At 52.3% G+C, this 24,818-nt stretch overlaps 1 protein-coding gene across 1 annotated transcript in view; it reads left to right on the top strand.

The window, feature by feature from the left end:
* The first annotated feature begins 3,141 nt into the window (after window positions 1-3,141).
* Window positions 3,142-24,818, top strand: part of SMOX (spermine oxidase) — a 32,814-nt gene continuing 11,137 nt past the window's right edge. Inside the window, 2 exon segments of the mRNA XM_035706079.2 lie at window positions 3,142-3,360; window positions 22,578-22,811. Coding sequence (XP_035561972.1) covers window positions 22,604-22,811 — 208 coding nt within the window. The 5' untranslated portion in view covers window positions 3,142-3,360; window positions 22,578-22,603.

Genomic DNA, 24,818 nt, shown 5'->3' with positions numbered 1-24,818 from the left:
GGGGGAGATCGGGCAGGTCTGGGGGATGTAGAGTTGGTGGAGGTTGTGGTGGGTTGGGCACCAATGATTTCTTTTGCTCTCTTTGGTGGAAATCCAGGCTAGGTCAACAGAGGGCTGTGTGTGTGTGTGTGTTATCTAAATCAGGAGATAGGGGTGGTCTGGGCAGCAAGAGATTTGTTTCAGGCCTACTCCCTGGGTGCCTGCTGGGTGCCCAGCCCTGGGAGCAGGGAGTGAAGGAGAGGAAGAAGCTGGGGCCAGGGGTCTTTCTATAGACTCTTGTCTCTCCACCCACAGCTCTCCTCTTTGTACAAAGGAGTCAGCTGAGAATTAAATTGTGTGGCTAATGCTCTCCAAATGGAGAGCTGAGAGCCAAGGGACCTCAGCTCTGGGAGGGTCCTGGGTAGAGGGACTGGTGATGTACCAAGGGGATGCTCTGAGAGGAGCGCTGGAACTAGGAGCTGGAGCTGAGATAGGTGAGAGCAAGGGGAATATCCTGGGCCGGAGAAATCAAGCAGAGCACAAGAGGCTGGGCCAGGGCCTGGTATACTCATGGGGTGCCATGCATTGTAAAGACTTTGCAAACATTAATTCCTTTTTTTTTTTTTTTTAACATTAATTCCTTTAATCCTCTTAACAAATACTCTATAAGGTAGGTCTTATTCCCATTTTACAGATGAGGAGACTGAGGCACAGTCTTAAAACTCAGTAGTGACAGAGTGAGGATTTGAACCCAGGGAGCCTGACTCTGGAATCCGTGCCTTAAACCACTCCGCTCTGCCACTTCTCCTATGCCACTCAGATCTGCAACAGCTGAAGACTTCTTTACACACAAGGGTTTTTTCTTGACTCCCAGAGATGCCTGACCTTGGGGGCTGGGGAGGTAGGAAAGAAGTCATAATTTCTAAGGCAGAAGGGGTCCTCACCCGAGTGGGCAGCTGAGGTTCTTTGCTTCATGCGTATTTTTTCTTGGAGGAGCTCCAGGTCCAGACCAAATAGTTGGGCATCAGGTATACTGTGATTTTGGGGTGCTGGGGAAGCTGGTACAAAAACAGCTCCCTGCTTGGGATGCCATTGGACTGTCACCCCTCGGGACATGTGGGTGGCTCAGTGGTTGAGTGTTTGCCTTCGACTCAGGTTGTGATCCCAGGGTCCTGGGATAGAGTCCCTGCATCGGGCTCCCCACAGGGAGCCTGCTTCTCCCTCTGCCTATGTCTCAGCCTCTCTCTCTTTCATGAATAAACAAATAAAATCTTAAGAAGAAAAAGATTGTCACCCCTCTGGATTTAGCATTGCCCATTACCCTCTTTATCTGCTTCTGGAGAACTCAGGAGGTCAGATAGGGGCTCTGCAGATAAGCTATTTTGGATTACTTCTAGAATGTTGTGAGGTGGAGCTTCAGACTTGGCCTTGGGGAGTGCAGATGGAGGTTTGAGCAGAGCTAGGGTAACAGAGAAACGAGACCTGAATAGAGCTTAATCCACATCTCTATTGGTTTTGTCCTTACCTCTTCTTGTCTGTCTGTAAAATGGGATTGGAAAGACTTTTTCTTTGCCCCCCAGAAGTTGTGGAGGTTGGGAACTCCTCGAGGTTACATGCTTGAGTGCCTTCTTGCAGGCCTAGCATAAGAGTGAGGACTTCCCACGAGGTGCCAGCCCCGAGGAACTGGGCCAGGAAGGAGGGAGGTGGGCAGAGGGTGCGGCAGCCCTGTCCTTCGAGGCTTTCCTGTTTGGTCATGAGGATGGCTCTGGGCAGGTGACTTGGCTTCCCTGGGGCCTGACTGGCTGGCCGGCCGAACAAGGGTTGCTGGCCATACAGGAGTGGAGTCTCTTTGCTCCAAATTCTGAGCCCTACAGATTAAGAGGTCTGCTCATCAATCTTGGCAGATCCTGCCAGTCCCCCAGGAAAAGAGGAAGAGTTGGTGGCGTTCTTTTCATTTTGGAAAACTGAGGCACAGAGGAGGCACATTGCTGCTAGAAGCTCACCAGGCCCATGGTTCTTGGGAGTGCCCCCTCCTTTGGCAGGGAGACTTGTCCATGTTGAGTCCTTGTGTGCTGAGTCAAGGTGAAGACAGTGGCAGAGCTGGAGGCTGGCAGGCTGGAGCTGAGGGTGGACTTCCCCCTCATCTGGACCTTGTTACCTGTGGTCAGCACCTGTGCCCCAGTCTGGTGCTCAGAGCCACTGGGAACACAAGATAAGATCTCCACTCTGCAGGAAATGAGTGAGCCATGCCAGATGTGATATAAGGAAGTATGGTTCAGACCAGCTTCCTGGAGGAGGTGATGCTATAGAAGGCCCTGAAGTCCTGGGCAGGATTAGCCAACAGAGGAGGAGATGGTACTCCCAAGGTGGAGGGAGAGCCCAAGCTTGGAGAACTGGGTTGAAGCCAGGTCAGGGAAGGGCTTAACTGCCAAGCTGCTGAGTCTAGACTTGATTCCCTGGGCCCTGGGGAGCCATCGAAGGTTATAGGCTTCGGGATGCGATGACTTGATTAGACCAGTGGTCTATGAAAGTGCTTCTCAAACTCTAACACATGGATCACCTGGGCATCTTGTTAAAATGTAAGCTCTCATTCAGTGGGTCAAGGCCAGGGCCTGAGACTCTGCATCTCTCACACATTCCTGGATGGTACAGACCTGCTGGTCCATGGGCCATCTTTGTATAGTGAGGGTTGAGACTGGGGACTCAGGGGGCCCAGACAGGTAGGTACAGGGGGAGGTGCAGGTCAAGTGGGACCTAGAACAGGTAAAGGGGACCATCCTGGCTCCTGTGGACTGTGTTGTAGTTGGCATAGGAGCTGCTTGTGTGGGGGCCCAGTGGAGCGGAGTAGATAGAGGGTGTGAATACAATGGCCACTCTGCTGGGAGGTGGGGCTGGGTAAAGGCCTCTGGGGTCTCAGACCTGTAACATTGGCCTGATTTTCAGAGTACCTGACAGTGAGGAACTCTCAAGACCATGAGAAGGTGTCTTAGGTGACTGCCCCAAGGCAGGGTGACACACAGCTGGCATATACGGCATCTTATCTTTGCTGACAGCTGAGCCTGGCCCTGTGGGTAGCCAATCTGGGGTAAGCACTCTTCCTCCAGCGAGGGTGGGGCCAAGAAGATTGGGGAAACAGCTGACTCCAGTCCTGGACATTGCTACCCTCTCCTAAAAATGCCCAAATTCACTCCAGCCGCTGAGCTGTCACCCCCAGGGTGTGCAGCGTTTCTTCCTCTGGCGTCTGTGGGTCCTTACAGCTGGCACTGATGGTTACGTGAGCCGCTGTTGGGGTCTCATCCCTCTTGGGCCACCTCCCTGCATACCTGGAAGTGGGGGGACCTGGATGCTTCTCTCTGCTCTGCCCCTGACTGGGCTCTACAGGCAAGTGTCTGCTTCCCTCTGAGGCCCTAGTTTCCTGTAAATCAAAGGATTCAGTCCCCTCCCTGGAGAGCAGGTGGGGGAGGGCTACAGGGTTTGCTGGTGGGGCACTGCATCTTCTAGAATGGTAGCTTACTACGTTTTAGTTTTGGTCTCATATTAAAACTCAATGCTAATGATAGAGTAGAATAAGTAGCTTGCCCAAAGTACTGTCCAGCTTGCTTTGGGGATTTCCTAGGGCCCCTTGCTGTCTGGATTCTATGTGACTGGTGGGGTGGGAGGAGGTTGGTATCTGAGGGCTCCAGTTAGATGAGGTCCCTCCAGATGCTGGCAGGAGGGTAGGCAGTCACTTCACCCAAAGGAAGGTGGAAGGGACAGACAGGGAAGTGCCAAGAGGGGCTATCAGGTTGAGTTCCCCAAATGTCCCATATGTGTCCTAAAAGGATACCCACCCTGTGATCCTTGCCTGTGTGCCCTCTGCTGTGCCAGGCTGTTCTGAAGGGGTAGGAGGGGGCAGCATTTCTCAGTTTTCTGAAAAACCTCAGGGGTTCTGGGACAGATAAGGGTAGAAACTGGCAAATCACCAGTCTATGGGAGATTCAGAGTGCATTTAAGAGAATTAAAAGTTCTGACAAGTCCTGCAGAAAAAAAGAGAAACCTTTTGGTGTTTCCTTTTTTTTTTTAAAGATTTTATTTATTTATTCATGAGACAGAGATAGAGACGGGGGTGGGGGGTGGGGGTAGACACAGGCAGAGGGAGAAGCAGGATCCATGCTGGGAGCCTGACATGGGATTCCATCCTGGGTCTCCAGGATCATGCCCTGGGCTGGAGGTGGCGCTAAACCTCTGAGCCACCTGGGCTGCCCTCCTTTTGGTGTTTACTAAACTGATTTGACCATGAAAATTTTTTTTTTTTTTTGGAAAGCCTTCCTAATAATATGTCCCTCTGACCAGGAAAACACTCAGTGGGAAGGGCTGTTGTGGAGAGATGCTGCTCCACAAGAGACCACAAACATGGGTGATGGGTGAGCCTGGAAGTACCAGGTAGGGAAAGACAGATGGGTGGATAGTTTCCTGAAGGAGGTGGGTTTGGTGGGATGGGTACTATTTAGACAGTCAGTGGAAGAAAAGGGTACTGCAGAGGGAGGATTGGTCAGAAGGCATCCAGGCCCAGACAGCACCGGGTTCTAGTGGCAACAGCTCTGCTTCACTGGACTAGATGATTGAGGAAGGGACCTGGAGGACCGCTGTGCTGCCCAGGACCCAACGGTAGCCAGGCCTGGGTCTCTGTGATGCTGGGAGGGCCTCCTCCCACCCCTCCCCTGCCATCATCTTGCTCTGCAAGGTCTCCTAGCCTTTCACCTTAGAGAGTGGGTTTGTGATCTCTGGGCCAGAAGTGAAACTGCTCTGTGCCTCAGTTTCTTCATTTGGACTGTGGGGGATAATGTGACCTCCCTTGTAGGGCCATTGTGACACTCGAATACTGGTTGGCTGCTCTTTGTGTGATTGACGTGGCTGTAGGCAGTGTCTCCAGGAGGAACCCAGGGAAGAGGACCATTGTCAGGGACGTGAGGAGGTACAAACGCCAGCAGAGAGCATGGTTAGGGTTCAGGTGGGTCTCAATTAGACCAGAGGAGTGATCTTCTGTAGGAAGGAAGAAAGTGAGGGCGAGGGTAGCCTGGATCTGCTGCTTGGAGGAGTGGCCAGCAGGGTGAGGATATTTTGACAGAATGAGATTTCCCAGGCCTAGTCTGGGGGTGGGAGTCAGAAGACCCAGTAAGGGGTATGTGTGCGGGAGATGGGGTGCTAAAGGCAGCAGGAAGGTGACAGAAACCAGCCCTGGGGAGCCATTGAAGGTCTTTGAGCAGGGTAGTGGTTTGATCAGAATGGTGCTTTAGTGCGACACATGGCGTGGGTGTGCAGTGATGGTGGGGTGGCAGTGCAGGATCCCCTTAAAATACACACATTGGGCTTCCTCACAGAATGGCTATGCCCCTTTATGGCTCAAAGCATGGGGAGGGGTCAGGTTGCCTTCATGACCCTTCTTCCCAGATTCTCAGAGCTCTGAGTCATTTTCCCCAAAAGGTTAAGAGTCTTACCCTGTCGCCTTCCTGGAAGGGGTGTTGCAAGTGCAGGAGGGGTGGGCCCCTACTCCCTGCCTCTCCTTTTCTGCTCCCCTGTGACTGGTGGGGACTGTCAGTGAGGCTACGCCGCTTTGCCCCCTGCCACATCTCATTTCCTCCGAGGTGTGAGGGCTCTTTGTTCAGCAGCTCAGGTGGAGGAGACGGGGTGTGGCCGCCCCAGCGGTGACCTAGAAGCTGCTGTAATGGTGCGCTGGGGCGGACAGGCTCACGACTGACGAAGGCACTCGGCACTCAGGGAGGCCCTGGCAGAGGATGCTCCGTGAACTTTCTGGCCCAGCCCAGTGCCAGCCTCTTCTCCTCCTTTGCCTTGGCTCGCTCGCTTGCTTTCTTTCTTTCTTTCTTTCTTTCTTTCTTTCTTTCTTTCTTTCTTTCTTTCTCTTTTTCTTTCCTTTTCTCTCCTTCTCTTCTTTCCTCCCTCCCTCCTTCCTTCCTTTCTTTCTTTCTTTCTTCTTTCTTTCTTTCTTCTTTCTTTCTTTCTTTCTTTCTTTCTTTCTTCTTTCTTTCTTTCTTTCTTTCTTTCTTTCTTTCTTTCTTTCTTTCTTTCTTTCTTTCTTTCTTTCTCTTTTTCTTTCCTTTTCTCTCCTTCTCTTCTTTCCTCCCTCCCTCCCTCCTTTCTTTCTTTCTTTCTTTCTTTCTTTCTTTCTTTCTTTCTTTCTTTCTTTCTTCTTTCTTTCCTCTCTCTCTCTCTCTCTCTCTCCCTCCCTTCCTTTCTCTCTCTCTCTTTCTTTTCTTCTTTCTAGATTTTACTTATTCATTCATGAGAGACACAGACAGAGAGTCAGAGACAGGCAGAAGGAGAAGCAGGCTCCATGCAGGGAGCCCGATCCGGAACTTGATCCCAGAACCCTGGGATCATGACTTGAGCCAAAGGCAGATGTTCAACCACTGAGCCACCCAGGTGTCCCTGCCCCAGCTCTTTCTTCCCCAAACAGGTGGGCATCAGGGCTTTTCCTGCTCTCTCTACATCAGAGGCTGAGAGGACGGAAGATGAAGAAAAGCATTTAGGTGCAGCCTGGCTTGGGGGGTGTGGAGTACCCCTGCCCCCTCAGTTAGTCCAGATGCCTTTACCCTTTTAGTTGCTTCTTAGGGGAAGAATGTTAAGGAAGGTGATTTAAGACCAAGAGAAGCAGCACTGGGAAATGATCTGTAATTTATTAGAAAACAGAAGAAAGAACCTAGCCAGTCTCTGCCAACTTTGTGCCTGGCCCTGGCAGACCCATAGTTCCTGTTCCTCTCCACAGCCCCCTCCCTCCCCACATGAGCTATTACCCCATTTCACAGACAGAGACACTTGGCATTGCCAGCAAATGGCATGACTGGGTCTCAAAGCCAGGTTTTAAAACGTCTGGTCTAGTACTCTTTCTCTCCTTCATAGCCCCCGGAGAGCCTGTCCCCAAACCTTCAACCATGCCTCCCTACACAACCAGGCCTTCTCTCCATGCCAGCCCATCCCAGCCCCCCAAACTCCAGACTCCTCCAGATGAAGGAAGGGCTGATGGGTCTTTCTTTCAGATTGGCCTAAAACGAGACCTCAAGTCATCTAGATTTGAAGATGACTCAAGCAGGGGGCAACTCAATACCCTCAATGTGCAGACATCCTCAAGAAAGACTTTTAAGTGGGGCTTTTAAGTGTTAAACACACAGATCTCTTTTACTCTCTTTTTCTTATTTTGGAAAATTAAAAAAATCATACGTAATTAATGCAAATCTTTTGAGTTAATCTGAAAAGGTGACTCAAGGAAAGAACCAGATTGACTCATTTCTTGGTTTTACCAAAGAGTAGAGCCTGAGCATTGAGATCTTTGCTAAGTGAATTCTGGAGCGCATTATGTCGATGGCAGGTTGTGGAAGCTCTCTGAACCTCAGTCTTCTCCTCTGCAGAATGGGGGTATTGATGTGAGCATCAATGGATATATTCCTCCGCCCTGGGCTCGTACCTCACCTGTGCTTGGCAAAAGTAGTCATAATGATGATGACAAAATTTATAAGAACTTAGATGTTTCTTGATCTCAAAAGTTGGTGAGTTATTAAGTCTGTCTTTGAACTCAACTAAAGGACTTGAAGAATATGTTTATTGTCCAAGCTTAGCGTCTTAACTCCGTAGGTGTTTTATGGATGAAATCATGGGCTTAGGGCCCACACAGGTGTTTTGAAAGCCCACACCACTGGCTTTCCAGATCTTGTTCCAGCTCTTGCTGGGGCAGGGGTCCAGGGTGGGGGTTCTGGCTTCAGGGCTGAACTTTATGGAGAGCCCTTTTGGGTGATCCCGTGTTAAGACTCATTAGGAAAGCACAGGTAAACCACTCTGAAGGTACCGGGTGGGGAATGTCTTGGGCCAGTGAGAAGGGAGGTGACTGTCAAGAGGAAAGCATGAGTTAGTTGGTCTTAGAATTTCCTTTCGTGCAGGCAAAAGCAATTAGACCTCTGTTCCTGTGCCTGGTTATGGAAACAAAACCAAGGGCCAAGGGCTATGGCCTGGCATTGCGTAGTACCTGGTGAGCCTGAAGCCAGGCAGTCCTGCAGTGGGGAGGCAAAGGGCGCCCCAACAGTGCCTCGGCTGGGAGGCAGGTGGCCTTCCAGTGGCAGCCCCAGGTTTTGGCAGTGCAGATGGGCTGAGCCGCCAGGCTCGGGGATACCTCCTGCCAGCCCCAAGTGCCTGGCACAATGTGTTCAGTGTCAGTCTGCAGGGAGGGTAAGGCAGGAGAAGTGCCAAGCTGAGGGCAGTCCTCAGGCCTGCTGCCTCGGGAGGCTGAGTGGGAGCCTGAGAACCCAGCGAACATTGGGCAGAAAGAGATGAGCTCAGCATTGTCAAGCCCTGCTCGGCCCCTCACTCCATCAAGGGCGGCCTCCATCACATCTGTGAACCTTTCTCCAGCTGTTTCGTCATCTGTAAAATGGGCAGCAGGGTGTTGTATTAAATGATTCAGTGAACTGGCAAGTCCCCAGCATGGGGTCTGGCACGCAAAGGGCTCCGTAAGACAAGTTTGCTATGGAAGGTATCTGGTGACTGGGTTTTTGAGGATGTTTTCCTTTTTTTCATTTCGTGGTCATGCATGCCACCTTCGCCCTGTGATAAACAATGGTGAGTGGGGGCCGCAGGAGAGGGAGCTTTGCCGGAAAAGAGTTTACAGTGGAGGGGGTACGGAGTCATGCTAGGCATATCAGGTCCCCACAAGCACTGCGTGGACCCCCATAAGCCGTGGGCAGCCCTGCTGTGTCGCCAGGGCTGCAGTGCCTCTGTGGGGGTGTGTCCTCAGCGAGGCAGAGTGGGGACCCCGTGGCTCCTGCAAGAGAGGATGGGCTTGCAGGAGACCTCCCTCCTCCCGGGGCTCCGAGTCCAAGCACAGATGGGCTTTGTGCAGTCACGAGGGGCCTGCGGGGGGGAGCTGTGCCCAGGCTGAGTCTGTCTCCCAGCCTCGGTTCTTGTCAGTGGTTTTGAAAGAGTCAGTGGAAAGTGCTGACTGGGCTGTCCTCCCTCACCCCAGAACTGAGGCGGCTGCGGCTCCTGGCAGGGAGAGGGGAGAAGCCTCCCAGGCTCCGAGGGCCCCATCCGCAGAATGGGTGGATCTCTGTGTGGGGTGGCCCATGCCGGTCTGGTCAGGGGCTGCTGGGAGTCGGTGCAGCCCTGGGCCCCCCTCTCACCTGTACCAAGTTCTTTTCTCAGTTTCTCCTCCTTCCTATCCACAGGCTTGTGGTGAAGGGGAAAGGGGGTGGCCGGTTGACACAGAACTTGTCAAGGTTGCTGATGTCATGACTGGTCACCCAAGTCATCCTGATCTTGCCCTGGCCCTCACCCCTGCATCCTGTCATTCAGCAAGTCCTCAAGAGGTCACCACAGCACTCTCATCCTCTATTCCCCTCCTGCCTGTCACTTCCTCTGCTCCAGTGTCACCTTATCAGCAGACTTTGCTGACCTCCCCCCACACAGAGCAGTTGCCTTTCCCCTCACCCTGCTTTGCTTTTGTTTGGTGACAGTTGTCACACTCTTGACCTACTAGATTCTCTGGGGGGTTGGTGGTTCTGGCTGTTGCTGTGTCCCAAGTACCTGCCACAGAGTAGCACTAAACATTTTTGTTCATGTAGTTGTTCTTACTGTTTCTACTGAGGTAAGATATACATAACATTAAATTTACCCTCTTAACCATTTTTAAGTATACAATGCAGTGGTATTAAGGATGTTCACATTGTTGTGCTCCATCCTCACCATCCATCTCCAGAACTTTTCTTCTTTTTTCAAAACTGAAACTATTCCCATTTAGCAATGACTCCCCCTCTCCTATCTCTCCCAGCCCCTGGCACCCATCACTCTACTTTCTGTGTCTATGAATTTGATCACTCTAGGTCCCTCATATATGTGAAATCATATAGTATTTGTCCTTTTGTGATCAGCTAATTTCACTTAACATGATGCCCTCAAGGTGCATCCATGTTGTAGCAGGTATCAGAATGTTCTTCTTCTTCTTCTTTTTTAAATTTATTTATTCGTGAGAGACACACAGAGAGAGAAAGGCAGAGACACAGGGAGAGGGAGAAGCAGGCTCCATGCAGGGAGCCCGACGTGGGACTCGATCCCGGGACTCCAGGATCACGCCCTGGACTGAAGGCAGGTGCTAAACTGCTGAGCCACCCAGGGATCCCCGAATGTTCTTCTTTTTAAGGCTGAATAATATTCCATCGTATGTGTCTACAGCATTTTGTTTATCATCTGTTGATGGATGCTTGAGTGGCTTCCACCTTTTGGCTATTTTGGATAACGCTTTGAGGGATATGGGTGTCCAAATATGTCTTTAAGACCCTGGTTTCAATTTTTTCATATATATACCCAGGAGTGGAATTGTTGGATCATATGGTAACTTTATAGTTAAATTTCATATTCATTCATTCATTCATTCATTTAAATAAGCGAGGGGGGAGGGGCAGAGGGAGAGGGAAAATCTTTTTTTTTTTTTTTTTTTTAAGGTTTTGTTTATTTATTTTAGAGAGAGAGCGTGTGAGAAGGGGAAGGGGTAAAGGGGAGGGAGAAAATCCCAAGTAGGCTCTGTGCATTGAGTGCATAGTCTGCTTAATGGACTGAGCCACCCAGGTACCCCTATATTTAATTTTTAAAGGAACTGCTACACTGTTTTCCATGGCAGGTATACCATTTTACATTTCTACTAACAGCATACAAGGGTTCCAATTTCTCTACATCCTTACCCACACTTGTTATTTATTTTTGATAGCAGCCATCCTAATGGGTGTAAGGACAAACAATTTTGAACGAGTGAATGAAAATCTGTCTCCTGCTTCCTCTCGCCCCCATTTTCACCCCTCTCCTCTTAGGCCTCATTTTCTCTCCTACCTTGTTCGTGCTTATCTCCAGGGTCTTCCCCACTGGCCTGGAACATGCCCCCATGCTTTAGGATACAGCTAAGACATCCTCCCCCTGCCCCCACCCCCAGGTCCTATGCCCCTCTGCCTCAGACTTCTCACTGCTTTTCACCTTGCACTCTGCTGGGTCTACAGTGCCTGTTTTGTTTGTTGAGGGCTGCATCCTGCCCCTTTCTCTGGAGGGTTGGGGTGCTGCCTGAGGAGTGTCATGCCCTCTGAGGGGCAAGTGCTATCCTGCTCCTTCTCCTGGGTGTCCCCATGGGGGCAAGCTTATGGGCATGGCTGACTCACCTGAGGAAGCTCAGGGGGTGCCCTGCACACCTGCAGTTGTGGCTCAGGTGGTGGCTGTTTCACTGCAGAGGAAAGTCAGGTGAATATGGCCACGTTGGGGCAGGGGCTCCCTGGCCTGGAGCTTGGAGGATGATGAGACCTGGAGGAGGGATAAGTGGTATTGAGAGTTGATCTTGTAAGCAGTGCCTCTGAGCTTCTGCACTGCCCCTGCTGGAGCTCGTTTCTCAGGCTTCTCCTGGAAATCTTCTCTGACTCCTCTCCCTGTCTCCATTAGGTGTTTGTCCCAACTTCTTCCACATTCACCATCATAGCTCTTATCACATCCCTGTCATACCTTCTCTCTCTCTCTCTCTCTCTCTCTCTCTCTCTCTTTTTTTTTTTTTACCTTCTCTCTTTGATCCATTGCTGTGTTCTCCCCAGGGGGAGAACTGCAATGCCAGTCAGGGCTGCATCTCGGGGGAAACAAAACATTTAAATCTTTGAAGACATCTGATGGGGAGCCTAGGACCCATGAGAGAGCAGAGCAGACATGAAGGCAATTACTATTTTATAGGTGAGGAAATAGATCTTCCCCAGGATCACTGAGAGCTACACCCTGTCCTGTGCACTGGGTCCTCTCTAGGGGAGCAGTCCTCATGGGCAGAGGTTGGACTTGTCTGGCTTGAGGTGCACTATGGGGCGGGGGTGGAGGCTGGCATTGCAGGGAAGCAGGGGAGAGGAAGCAGAGGAAGATTTTAAGCCCAAGCTGGGGGAGGGAGTGGATCTTGAGTACTTCTTGGCCTTGCTGCTCTTTTTGCCTCCTCCTCCTGCACAGCAGACCCTGGATGTTCCAGGCTGACCTGGAATCTACATTGGGAGCCTGCTCTAGAGTGGTGGTCCTCAGCTTTGGCATATGTGAGCATCATATAGGGCTTTTAAAATGCCCATTCCCACCCCAAAGAGTCTGATTTAAGTGACCCAGTATGAGAGTGGGTATTGGTCATTTGTAAAAATCTCCTGGGAGCCTAATGCACTGGTTGGGAAAGAGTTCCTGTCTCCTGGGCTTGTAGGCTGTAGGGCCTGGGCCAGCCTCTCTTTTACTCCAGCACAGCCCTGCATTTCAGAAAAAAGGGAGCTGGGATCCTGAGTAGAATGGGGAAGTCTGCCTGGAGCGTTTCTACCTTAGGGCTCTCTAGGGAGACAGAATTGTTGGCTGGATTGGTGACCTATGCTGTATAACAAGTGATCCCCAAATATAGTAGCTTAAAGAGGCTACTTATTGTCCTTTTGGTTTCTGTGGGTCAGGCATTTGGGAGCAGTTTAGGGGGGTGTTCCTGGTTCGAGGCCTCTCAGGAGATTGAGTCAAGATGTCAGCTGGGGCTGTACTTATCTGAAGGCTTGACTGGGGCTGGAGGATCTGCTTCCTGGTGGTTCACTCACAGCTTGGCAAGGTGGTTTGGCTGTTGGTAGGACTCAGTGTCTTGCCTCACGGGCCTCTTGATAGGATCTCTGGAGTGTCCTCACAAGGTGGTGACTGGCTTCTCCTCAGGTAGGCAGTCCAAGAGAGCAAGGTAGAAGCCACAGTATATTTTCTGACTCAGTTTCAGAAGTCATGCTCTGTCACCTCTGTGATATCCTATTACCCAGGTCAGTGTGGGAGGGGACCACATTAGGGCACAAGTACTAGGAAGCAAAATCATTGAGGGCCGTCTTGGTGGTGACCACATGGATTGTCCTTTTGTTTCACTTTCAGCCTTATAGCCTTTGCCTGGGAGGTCCAAGCACCCCCAGTAAGTGGGGTGGCCCTTTTCTCCTAATGCTCTGTTCCTCCTGTCACCAGACTGTGGGGTGGAGTGGCTTTCTGAGGCCTGGAGGTCTTGCTCTGGAGTCATCTTTTAGGAAGGTCTGAGACTTTTCTGCTGGCTCAGCTTCCCCTTTCCCCCACCACATTTGGTCTCCTGGCCAAATCCCCAATCAATGATCCTGACTAGCATGCACTTGGGCCTGGAGGAAAACAAATATAAGAACTATTGTTGCTACATGCCTGGCTCTGGGCTAAGTAGTTTGCATTGTCACACTCAACCCTGTGAGGCAGGCACTCTATCCCCATTCTACTGATGAAGATACTTAGGCTTTGGTCACTCATCTAATTAGTGGTAAAGATTCAAACCATTGGTATTAAAAAACAAGTGATCTGATCCCAGGGAGGGCCTGTATGAAAACCGTAGTGCTATAGCATGTCTTCAAAGGAGGAGACTATTTGTCAAGCTAGGTCATCAAGTGAATCATAAGGAAGTATATTTTTGTGATTGTGTGTGTGTGAGAGACAGAGAGAGTAGAAGAGGGAGGGATGTAAGTATCTCTTCTTGGGGTTCCCCAAGGGCCACAGTGACTTGGATGCCTCAAAATCGGGCTAGTAACTTTGTCTTGAGGCTAATTTTCTCTCAAGTTCACCCCGAGGAGATCTTCCTCTCAGAGGAGTGAGTCACTATGAGAACCATCTCCCTTTAGCTCTCTTCTGCCCACAGCCTGGTCTTCTGTCACCAAGGGCAGTCTCAACACCAGTATGGTCACTAGGACAGTGATCAGTTCTGTGGTCTCCTGCACTGGTGTGGTTGATGACTTCCTGGAGGAGGATTCGGAGTTTGGGCATGAGGTCCTGCTCAGAGGGAGGAAATCCAGGCCACAGGATCTTATCCTAAGGGCTGCTGAAGGGAGCCATGGTGAGACCTAAAGGACTTTGCTGGGGGACACTGGAGGCTGGCTAATAGGGTCTGGGGTCAGGTCTGGCCTCACTCAGGGCAGGAGTGATTGTTGCTATTTTATTATTCCCATTTTTCAGATGGGAAAACTGAGGCTCAAGGGCTAATGGATTCCCCCAAGACCATACTGGTTGGGGCAGAGGCTGCTCTCTGGGAAATTTCATCTTCTCCAGCAGCATCTAGGAGTGGCAGTCATCATCTCAGACCCCTGACCTCTCTTTAGGCTGAGGGAGCATGGGGTTTGCTTGCATCTGGAAGTTTTGGGATCTGAGGGGAAGAACGTGGGCCCTACTTGCAGAGAGATGGCTGCCTACCTGGCCAGAGAGGATGTCTGCATGCAGTCATGCACAAACATGGGAACCCAGGGCGTGGGGTATGAGGAAAGAGGGTTGGAGATGGAAGCAGAGTTTGGAGCTGGTGGGCTGGCCCAGATTTGGAGAGGTTCATAGCTGATTGTTTAGAAGCAGTCATGACCAGCCCCTTATCTGGTTGTAAACCACTCACTTACTTTTGCTTGGGGTAGGCTATCAAGGGTGGAGTGTGGAGCAAAGCTAAAGGAGTGTGGCTGTGGGGGCGAGAATATAGTCCTGAGCTCTGCCTTGGTCCATCTCTGCCTCTGTTTCTCTCTGGCTACACAGTCATTGAGGCTGCCAGTTGAGCTTTTTGCGCATCAGAAGGATTCTAGCCTTTCTCTGGCTTCTTTCCAGGCTTGCTTCCCTTCCTCCACCCCCAGCTAGGGTTCTAACATGGGCTGGGTCATCTCCGTGGTCTGTCTCTGTAGGTGGCTATAAGCTGGGGTCCTGGGATAATCCTCCTGGGTCTGTCCTGCCTTGCACAGCATCCAGGGAAGTAGAGGCCAGGCCCCAGTGCTTACCTCTTCAGGAATGCCTCCCCCTCCTGCCTACCATTGCCTGTGTACCATTGCTGTGCCATTGGCTCTGTCCCCCTATATGCCAGGTCTAGGGCACTCTCTCTCCATGCATGTAGGCTTCCTGCTCTGAAAAGGCTTACAAAGACTTTCAAAGTTGTGCTTTCAGGGACTTTACACATCTGGTTGTGAGGAAGAGATATGGGTAACAAAGACATTGTGTTGAGAGAGAAGTCTAAGTGCCAGGAAGGAAGATGGGGCCCCCAGAGCACTTTCCCCACATTAGCCTGTGAAAGCCAGGGAACACTGCTGGTGGGTGGGCTCTGTGGAATGAGGCTCCCACGCCTTGTCCCTTTTATGGGCTTGGGGTCAGCTGATGACCATTGTCTCTGATGCCCGACCCTCCAGAATTGGGTAGGATGTAGGCTGACTCAGTTGGGGGTCAGTGAAACACAGGCTGTGGTGTACTCTGATTGAGTCAGCGTCAAGGTTTTCGTCTGATACTAGGGTTGGAGCCAAGGCTGAGGCCTGGGTCTGAGCTCAGATGCTGACTGGGGTTCTTCTATAAGTGAGATGGAGCCCTGGGCTCCAGGAGAAGCCCCCGAGCCTCCCGTCTCTGTCCTGGTCTCTTCAGGGGTCTTCCCCCTCTCTGCTCTCTCAGAGGTGGCCCTGGCAGGGCCACACCTTCTGGCTACACTATCTCATTTAATCCTCCCGGCTGTCCTACCATATAGCGGTACCAATGCCCATTTTACAGATGGGAAAGCTGGAAGACTAAAGGAGGCAGTTAAGCATCAGATGGGGGCTTAAACCAATGTGTCCAGGAGGTGGGATACAGATGCTGTGTCCTTGGGGTGAGTTCAAGGGTATTGGCCAGGTAGGACCCGGAGAAGGGAAGACACTAGTCTAGGGTTACCTGGTAAGAGAAAGACTGAACTGGGGCCTGAACCCAGGTGTCTGGGCTCCCAGGCTGCCTCTGCCCTGACCCCATGCTTACCCCCTCTCACTGCCCACCCTCATGCCCCTGTGGTTGGCCAGGCCTGGCCTGACAGCCCTGCCTCTTTCACTTCCTGGCTGCCTGGTCTGGGTGAGGAGGCCTGGGGAGGGTCTGGCTGGGAGGGGTTTGGGCCCAGCCCCTCCCTGGGGTTGAGGGGTAGGAGGGGCCTCGAGTGCAGACACAGAGCCCCTTTGTCTGGGTCGCTGTGCAAAGCAGCTGGTCTGGGATTTCTGGGCGTTTTGTACATTTGAAGAATAATTGCATTGTCTGGGGGGCCCAGGAGAATCCAAATCCCTCCCAGACCTGCCAGGCAGTCCAAAGAGATTCCCCTGGACCAGCTCCCTGCCTCCCTCCAGCTTCCTTCCCCTCCCTCTCTTCTGTTAGAAGCCTGAAGCAGAGAGGGGTCCCTCCAGGGAAACTGAAGGTAGGGCTGCTGCCCTTGAGCACTAGGAGTATCTGTTCAGAGGAGAGACTTGTAAGTCCCCAAGATTGGTTAGGGAAGGGTCCAGGTGGCGCCCAGAGGCCTGCATGAGCAAACATGGGGTTTATAGGAAGGGAGAAGACAACTGGTTAGAAGTGGTGGGCCTATTTTGGAGTGCTTCAGCTGGTGGAGTCTAGACCCTTAAGGGTGAGGTGAGGTGGGCCAGGTGGGCTAACTGCCTTGGCCATACTGTTCTCCTCTGGGAAACGGGTCATTCATCATGAGGTGACCTTGAGAAACGACAGTGAGGCAGACACATTTGGGAGTAGCCTATGTTCAGAGGGGAGCCAAGGATGGGTAAGGTTTTTTGTTTTGTTTGTTTCTTGTGAGGGGAGACCCTGGAGGGGCATGAGGCACCTGGGAGGCTAGCCCTTTGTGGCAGTGGTTTTGTTGTAGTGGCCATGATCAGGGAGGGAAGTGACCTGCCGATTGCTAGGTGAGCTGAAGTGGACTCCAATCCTGAGGAGGGAGGGCGCCCCGCACTGAGCTAGGTGACTGGCCCTCCATTAGGTTCACTCCCACGGCTTGGGGAGGGGTCACCAGTGTAGCCTGGGACCATACCCTGCTCAGTGACGGGGGGCTGCAGTCTCATTACTGAATCATAGCACAGAATTTCCTGAGGTGAGATGTCCATGCTTTGGGAACAGAGAAGTGTGATAGGTGTGGGAGGGTGAGTGTATGGGAGAGTGAGCACAGTGCCCAACTAGTACAAGGAACTCACATTTCCAAGGTGTCTGTTGCTTCAAGAAACATCAGAAGAACAGGCCTTGTTGGTGGGTTCAACAACATGCAGCTGTGCAGGCAGGTAGCTGCCCTGCCCCAGCGCTCTGCACAAGGGGGTGCATGTTAAGAGAAGTCAGAGCCAGCTTCTCTGACATGTGTGAGGGAGGGATGTTTCCTATAGGCTTTCAGGTGGGCAGCACTGGGGATCTTCAGACTTCAGTGAAGTTGGAGTATCTATGTTTGGTGTCATCTGAGTGAGAAATGAAGCCAGAAGGGCAACTGGGTTCAGAGGGTAAAGGGCTGACATCCTGAGGCCTTCCCCATGCTGGTACATGGTTTAGTGCTCAGTGAATTGCTGGGTTGTGTTCCTGGTCAGTGAGGGGCCTGGGTGTGACTTGGGGCAGGCCTAGCAATTCTCTAGGGGTATAGTTCAGATGGAGGCAGGCAAGTGTGTGGGGAAATTGAGGGTAGAGGTGACAGTGATTCTGGCTGTGGGGTTGACATGGTTTGACCTGATGGAAGAGGGTTGGTCTTCCCCTAAGGATGCATTCAACTTTGAGCCTTGGGACTGGTTGGTGGTCCAGTGTTTTTGTTTTTGTTTTTAAGATTTTATTTATTTATTTATTCATGAGAGAGAGAGAAAGAGAGAGGCAGAGACACAGGCAGAGGGAGAAGCAGGCTCCCCACAGGGAGCCCGACGTGGGACTCGATCCCAGGACTCCAGGATCACACCCTGGGCTGAAGGCGGCGCTAAACCACCGAGCGACCGGGGCTGCCATGGTCCAGCGGTTTTAACTATGATGGGGAAGCACAAGGAGATAGACAGTGCCCCCAGCTCAGTTCTGGGCATTTCCAAGAGGGGCTCAGGAGGAGGCCAGGACTAAAGCGTGTCTCTGGTATTTGGCAATTAGGAGGCATTTCTTGGAGGGTAAAATTGAGGGTGATGCAATGAAACTGGTAAGCGTGTTGAGAGAAAGTGTGTGTGGGGGGATGGCAGTGGACACATGCTTGGCTGCTAATGCCCCTCCTGTGGCCTGGCCTCCTAGTATTCATCTTTATTTCTTGGGTGACTCTGTCACAGGGACAGCGCCTTTCTTCCCTCTTTTCCTCTCTTCGCCTGCTGCCTTCTTTCCAGATTGGCTTCTTGGGCAGGTTCAGTCAGGGCAGTGTTGGCTTTGGGCAGCAGGGGGAGGTGGTGGCTCGCAGGCCTGAGCAGAGGTCAGGAGGGAGGCAGTAGGGCATTCTGAATGAGGGTGGGATGGTCATGCCATGGCTGGCCTGATTTCTTGAAGCTACTAGGCTTGGCCTGCTTGAGGACATGGGAGCTTCAGGCTCCCACTCTCATTTTGCCATGGAAGCAGGAGCAAGAAGACAAGTGTCTATTGCCCTGCACCTCCCTCCTCTCCCACCCCTCCTCCTCCTCCCTGCCTGGCTGAGCCAGCACTTTTTTCTTCTCTCCTTTATCTGCTCGAAAAGTACAGGGTGTTCTGTTTCTCCTGTGCATACAGATCAAGGAGCGGATGTTATTTATTTATTTATTTATTTCCCAAAGGCAAGAGAAGGACGGGCAGGCATGGAGGAGCATTAAGTGAGTCTTCTTCCTCCATAAGCCACTTTTTCATAAAATTAAAACAAATGAACAAACAAAACAACAACAACAACAAAAAATCCTGATAGAAAAAGATGCCACAAACCAACAGAAAGCAAGTTGCTTCTCACCCCCTCTCTCCCCTCTGGCTGGAGATAACAGAGCACTGGAAGGTCCAGTTCAGGGGTTAGCTGAGGGCTGGCACACAGTAGGTGTTCCTGCACATGATTTTTCTCTGTCCCTTTCAGTTTGGACACAAGGATGTGTTGGCACCATGGGTTGATGTGGGGGCCCCTGGGATGGACTCCTCATCCCTCTGCCCTCTGTGGGCTGTGCATAGGGCTTTTCAGGCTCCTTGGCAGTCCCATCTGGGACAAGGCCTTGGAGGGAACCAGGCTGTGGGATTCCTTGTGAAAATCAGAGGTGCAGGTGACCCACCTGGCCCTTGCTTCCCTACTTCTACCGTGTGCCCTGTGTTCAAGTTTAAGTCTCTGGTAACATTGGGAGCTCAGGGTTCTTCCTGTGTTCATCTGAAAGGCAAAGTACCCACCTGCCATATCCCACTGTGCATTTCTGAACCCCAACCCAAAGGCACTCTGCTTATAATTTACAGAACTTTACAGATGCCTTTCACACTTGAGGCTTTGGCAAATATTGCCAATCTTGTGACAAACGTCCACGTAGGGACTTATTTGACTATCACAACAAGGTAGTGAGGACAAGCCCGCCACTTTTGAGGTTAGCCAGGAAGCTCAAGTAGCCTGCTGGGAAGGTGCTGCGTCCCATCTATTCCTTCCCCTATTCAGCTTCCAGATGAACCCGACCCGACCCGGGGTTTTCAGAGGCAGTGGCCCACAGAGACTGGAGGTTCTATGAAGTGACTTCAGAAGGGGGTGGGGACCCCCTCCCCGCCGCTCTGGGCCCCACGGGAGTTTTTCAAGAAGTGTGGGGGGCACCAGGTGTGAGACCCCTGCGGCAGTCCCCTCTTTTGTGGTACAAGCGAGGCGGTTTTGGAGGGTGGTCCCCGGGCAGGGGGTGCGGATGGAGCCCGGAGAGCAGCACGCGGTGTCCCGTCCTGGCCTGAGGTGCGGGTGCGGGTGCGGGGCGGGCTCCAGTCCTGGTCGCATCGCGGGGAGCGGGGAGCGGGGAGCGGGGCAGCCGGGCAGGCGGCGTCAGCAGCAGCTCTGAGCGCGGTGCGTGTTTACCAACCTGACGCCGGCCCGCGTCGCCCCAACACCCCCCCCCCCCCCCACCGCAGGCCGCTGGCCCCGGGCGGGCAGCCACACCCTCCCCTCTAAATTTAGTCCCCGGAAGGAGAACCTGGGCCCGGCGGGTGGGGGGGCAGGACGCGAGCCGCCGCCCGGGCTCCCAGAACCCCACAGCGCCCCACCGGAGGGGGCGGGGAGGGACCCAGGGAGGAGGGAGGGGACCGCAGGGGCGACTGCCGACGGCTCCCCTGGAAGGAGGGCGGGGAGCCCCGGCCCCCACGGAGCCCCGGCCTCGGAGGGCCCCGCCGCGGGCGCCACCTCCCGGCCGCCTGGGGAAGCGCTGGGCGCCGGCGGCGGCCTCGGTCTGCGGGGGTTTGCAGGTTGTTCGCGGGCGGGAGGCGGGGACGTGGCCGCCCGAGCCCCGGTGCGGAGCGGCGTCGGCAGGCGGGCCGGGCAGCTGCGCAGCCTCCTCGGCCTATTTAGAAAAAAACCCCTTTGCTAAACCTATGCGAAAGAGGTGTTGGAGGGTGCGGTGCAAGGTGGGACGGCAGCTCTAGGGGTCAGACCGGGAGGCGTGAGAAGGAAGTCCGCGGGGGAGCGTCTTTGCTTTCTACCCCCCGCCCCCCTTTTGGGCCAGAAATGGATATCCGAATAGTGATCGGGGTATACACATACATATAATAATGGCACAAATCCTAAACGTCCAAGTCAGTGGATGTTTAAATGTACACCGTGTGGCCACCAGTCAGATCGAGAAGCATATTCCTTCCACCCCAGAAAGTTTCCTCTTGACATTCTTCTCTTTTAAAGATTCATTCATTCATTCATTCATTCATTCATGAGACACACAGAGAGAGGCAGAGACATAGGCAGAGGGAAAAGTAGGTGCCCTAAGGAGAGCCCAGTTAGGGGATCCATCCTAGGACCCTGGAATTAGGCTCTAAGCCAAAGACAGACGCTCAACCACTGAGCCACCCAGGCGTCCCACCTCCTGACTCTTTCCAGTCATTCTCTTTTCAGTGTTTCCCTTCCTCCCGATCTCTCTTCTGTCCTCACCTTTTCATGAGCTTCACCTAAGTGGAGTCATACAATATGTACTCTTTGGTCTCTGGCTTCTTTTGTTCAATGTAATGGTCAAGGAAGGGTATCCAAGATTTGATGTTTTTTTTTTTTTTTTTTTTTTTTTTTTTTTTTTGCTGAAGAATATTCCCTTGAATGAAAATGCTACACATAGCACAATTTATTCATCCATTTTTCTGTGGCGGGACCTTTTGGGCTGCTTCTGTTTTTTTTTCTTTTATAAATAAAGCTGCTATGAACATTCTTTAGCATGTCAATTTGATGGACTCTGCCCTGCTTCTTTTGGGTTTATTCTTGGGGATGTGACTGCTATGTCATTGGAAGGGTTATGCTGAGCTTTATTAGGTATGCGAGACAGTTTTTTTTTTTTAAGATTTATTTATTTATGATAGACATAGAGAGAGAGAGAGAGAGAGAGAGACAGAGAGGCAGAGACACAGGAGGAGGGAGAAGCAGGCTCCATTCAGGGAGCCGAGGTGGGACTCGATCCCGGGACCCCAGGATTGCGTCCTGGGCCAAAGGCAGGCACTAAACTGCTGAGCCACCCAGGGATCCCTGAGAGACAATTTTTTATGCCCCCTGTCCACTCCACTGCCCAGCAGCCACCTTCCGTCCCCCCTCCTTCCTCTATTGTTAGGTCCTAAATGCTGTTAGAGTCTGGAGCTTCTGCCACTGAAACCTCAGCAAGACCATTGGAATCAAAGTTGCTTGGGGCAGAGGGGGAATAGGGACAGGATCAGAGCTGAGTGGCTCCTTGGGATGGCCCACAGACACCTTCAAACCCTCGTGGTCACTCTGGGAATAGAAGGGTAGCCTCTCCCAGCACTGGGGCAACTCAGGGACCCCCCTTGGCCTCCCAGCCATCAGCTCTCTAGCCTGGCGTCTCTGGACAAGCTGGCTAGTGTAACTGTCAATTTGATGTCTGGCCTCTGGTGCCATGGGTCCTCACAGTCCACCGTTTCCTGGGCTCCTTGCTGCTTTGCGGTGACTGAGGGGCTGGGTGGCTGGAGAAAACAACCAGAGACCTACCCGGAATAGCAGAGGCTTGTCCGATACCAGCCTCGTGGCACTCTCTGGGGGGGGGGAGGGTGGGACTTTGTCCTGCCCACCAAATTGCCACTTCTTTCAGGCTGTGAAAGACAACAGAAAGGAGAGGAGAGAAGGAGGAGGAGAGAAGGAGGTAAAGGAGAGTGCCAGGGAAGAACCACGCAAGGGAGGGAAAGTAGAGGCTCCAGCGCTGTGTATGCAAGAGTCCTGAGGTCTGTGGGAGCATCCTGGGGTCCATGTGAGCATCCTAAGGTCTGTGTGAGGATCTGGGGTTGGTGTGACCTGGACCACAGCAGCTGTATTTGGGCAGGCTGGTTCAGGGTCAATGGTGTCAACAGTTTCTCCTTTTTGGTCATTCCTAACTGGCTCTTGTCACAAGTGTGAGGAAGAGGCAGTGCCTAGCAGGCTTGGGATGAGATTGATGGATTTCAGGGGCTTAGAGTGGGCTTCCAGCAGTCCTGCTTGCTCGTGGGGGCTCACAGTGTATCTTCCCTACCTCTTTTCTTCCCTCTGTTCTCCTCCCTGCCATGTTCTTGGGATATGGCTCCTCTGGTCCAGGTCTCAGGAAGAACAGGAGGGCTCGAGTTCTCCCCCCTTTGAGGACAGAGCTCATGAGTGTTCCTTAGGGCAGGTGGGCAGTGAAGGCAGAGCAGGTAAGCTGTGATACCCCTGCCCCCTGCAGGTTCCTAGGAGGCCAGTGCGGACGGTATGCAAAGTTGTGAATCCAGTGGCGACAGTGCGGATGACCCTCTCAGTTGTGGCCTACGGAGAAGGGGACAGCCTCGTGTGGTGGTGATTGGTGCTGGCTTGGCTGGCCTAGCTGCAGCCAAAGCACTTCTGGAGCAGGGCTTCACGGATGTCACTGTGCTTGAGGCTTCCAGCTGCATCGGAGGCCGTGTGCAGAGTGTGAAACTTGGTAAGTGTCTCCACTCTCTGACTTCTAAGCCAAGGTCATCTTTTATCCTCCAGTGCTTCGACCCTGCCTGAAATCTCATTATTTTCGTTTTTCCCCCACATTTAAATGTTCCATCATACATGCTGGCTGGGCATTACCAGAAGCTTCCGTTGCCCTTTGAGCAGCCCTCTGAGGTTGGCGGGATGGGGCTCTGGCCTTTGTTTTTAGAACATGACCTAAGATCACAGTGTTTAGAAAGGAGAGGACCCAGACCAAAGTGTCTTATCAGTGGGTGGACCAGTTTGTACTTCACAAGAAGAGGAGTTCTGTAAGTTTTTATTAGTCATTAATTCTTTTTATTTTTTTTATTTTTATTTTTTTTATTTACTTATGATAGTCACAGAGAGAGAGAGAGAGAGGCAGAGACACAGGCAGAGGGAGAAGCAGGCTCCATGCCCGGAGCCCGACGCGGGATTAGATCCCGGGACTCCAGGATCACGCCCTGGGCCAAAGGCAGGCGCCAAACCGCTGCGCCACCCAGGGATCCCTAGTCATTAATTCTTGAGTGTGAATTAGTATATCGTGACTGAGAGCTAGTCCTAAGACAATTAGGAGCTCAGGGCAATAGAGGTGGTTGGGATTTGTGGGTGATGGGCAGATCTTAGGCTTGTCTGGGAAGAGGCTCTGTCTAGGTTGCAGATAATGAAGACTCTGGAGAAAGTAGCTAGGTAAGAGACTTACCCCAGGGGTGGATAGATTTCACCAGGGGTCCTAAAGGGTGGGGAACTTGCCTGAAATGTAGCTGGAGGTCAGCGTCTCCCAGCCAGGGGATCTGACCACTGAGAGTCTGAGTGGGTAGGGACCATGCATGATGGCCTAAAGCACATGCTATGTTGATCCTCCAGGAGATTTTGTATCAGTGTCTGTTCCCACATGGGGCAGCAAGGCCACGCAGACATTATGTGCCCACATTTGATGGATGTGGAAACTGACTTTGGGACATAGGTGGTCAGGCTTAGAATGAGCAGACGCTGAGGACACATATGGGGCCCTTTTCTCTTTCAGAAACTTTGATACATTGCGAGTCTTCTAGAGCATTTCCTGGAAGGCGTATATGAGGTTGCGTCTGTCTTCTGCTGGCACACACAGGAGTGTGTGTTGGCAGTGAGGATGAAAGTGCCGTCCAAGGCACTCATAAACCTGGGGACAGCCAGGAGGGAAGCCCTGGGATTCTTTGCTCGACATCTGATTGGCTGGCTGGGAGCCTTAGAGAAGGGGCAGCTCCAGTTGTGGTTCTTGAGTCTTGATAAGACATTCAGTGTGTGACATAGAAGCAGAAGATAAGAGGACGCATGGCCCAGTCTTGGTGGTCACTGATAGCTGAGACATACCGTGCATGGTACAGGCAGTGGTGTGGAAGTGCAGGGCTACAGGACACTGAGGGGGATGCACCATGTATTGGTGGCAGAAGCCTTCCTGAGTTGGGGGAGCTTGGTGATCGGGGGAGTTGGGTGAGCAGAAGAAGGAAGGGGCAGTATGTGTAGAGTGATATTTGTGAAGAAGATCGAGGCAGACCCCGCCAGGATTGGGGAGAGCATAGAAGGACGAATTTGCATGTGTTGTGTGCAGGGCTGAAAGCCCAGGCTGCAGCTGGACCTGCTGCGGTGTGAGATGGTAGCTGTCAATCTCAGGGGTGTAGAGCAGATGTCGAGGGCCAGAGGCTCCGGGAATGCTGTGGGGTAGATGAAGAGATGGCGCTGGTGCCCTTCAATTCAGGGGTATCAAGGATCACAGCACAGAGGGGCAGATAGAAGAGGGCAGGAAATATCTTTAGATTGGGGCCTGCTCACCCTGTGTCCTCACAGAGCCTCACAAATAGCGGTGGGATGCTGACCTTGCTGCTGACCTCAAGCTGCTCACCTCATTCCTGCTTGTGCCACGTGTGGAGCCAGGAAGGGTGCCCCAGGCTTGGATGTTCCTACCCAGTGACTGTGTAATTTGGAGCTCCCTGGCATGCCCTGGGGAGGA

Source organism: Canis lupus, chromosome 24 (genome assembly GCF_003254725.2).
Source record: "Canis lupus dingo isolate Sandy chromosome 24, ASM325472v2, whole genome shotgun sequence".
Lineage (NCBI taxonomy): Eukaryota > Metazoa > Chordata > Mammalia > Carnivora > Canidae > Canis > Canis lupus.
This window is presented reverse-complemented; position numbering and strand designations above follow the sequence as displayed.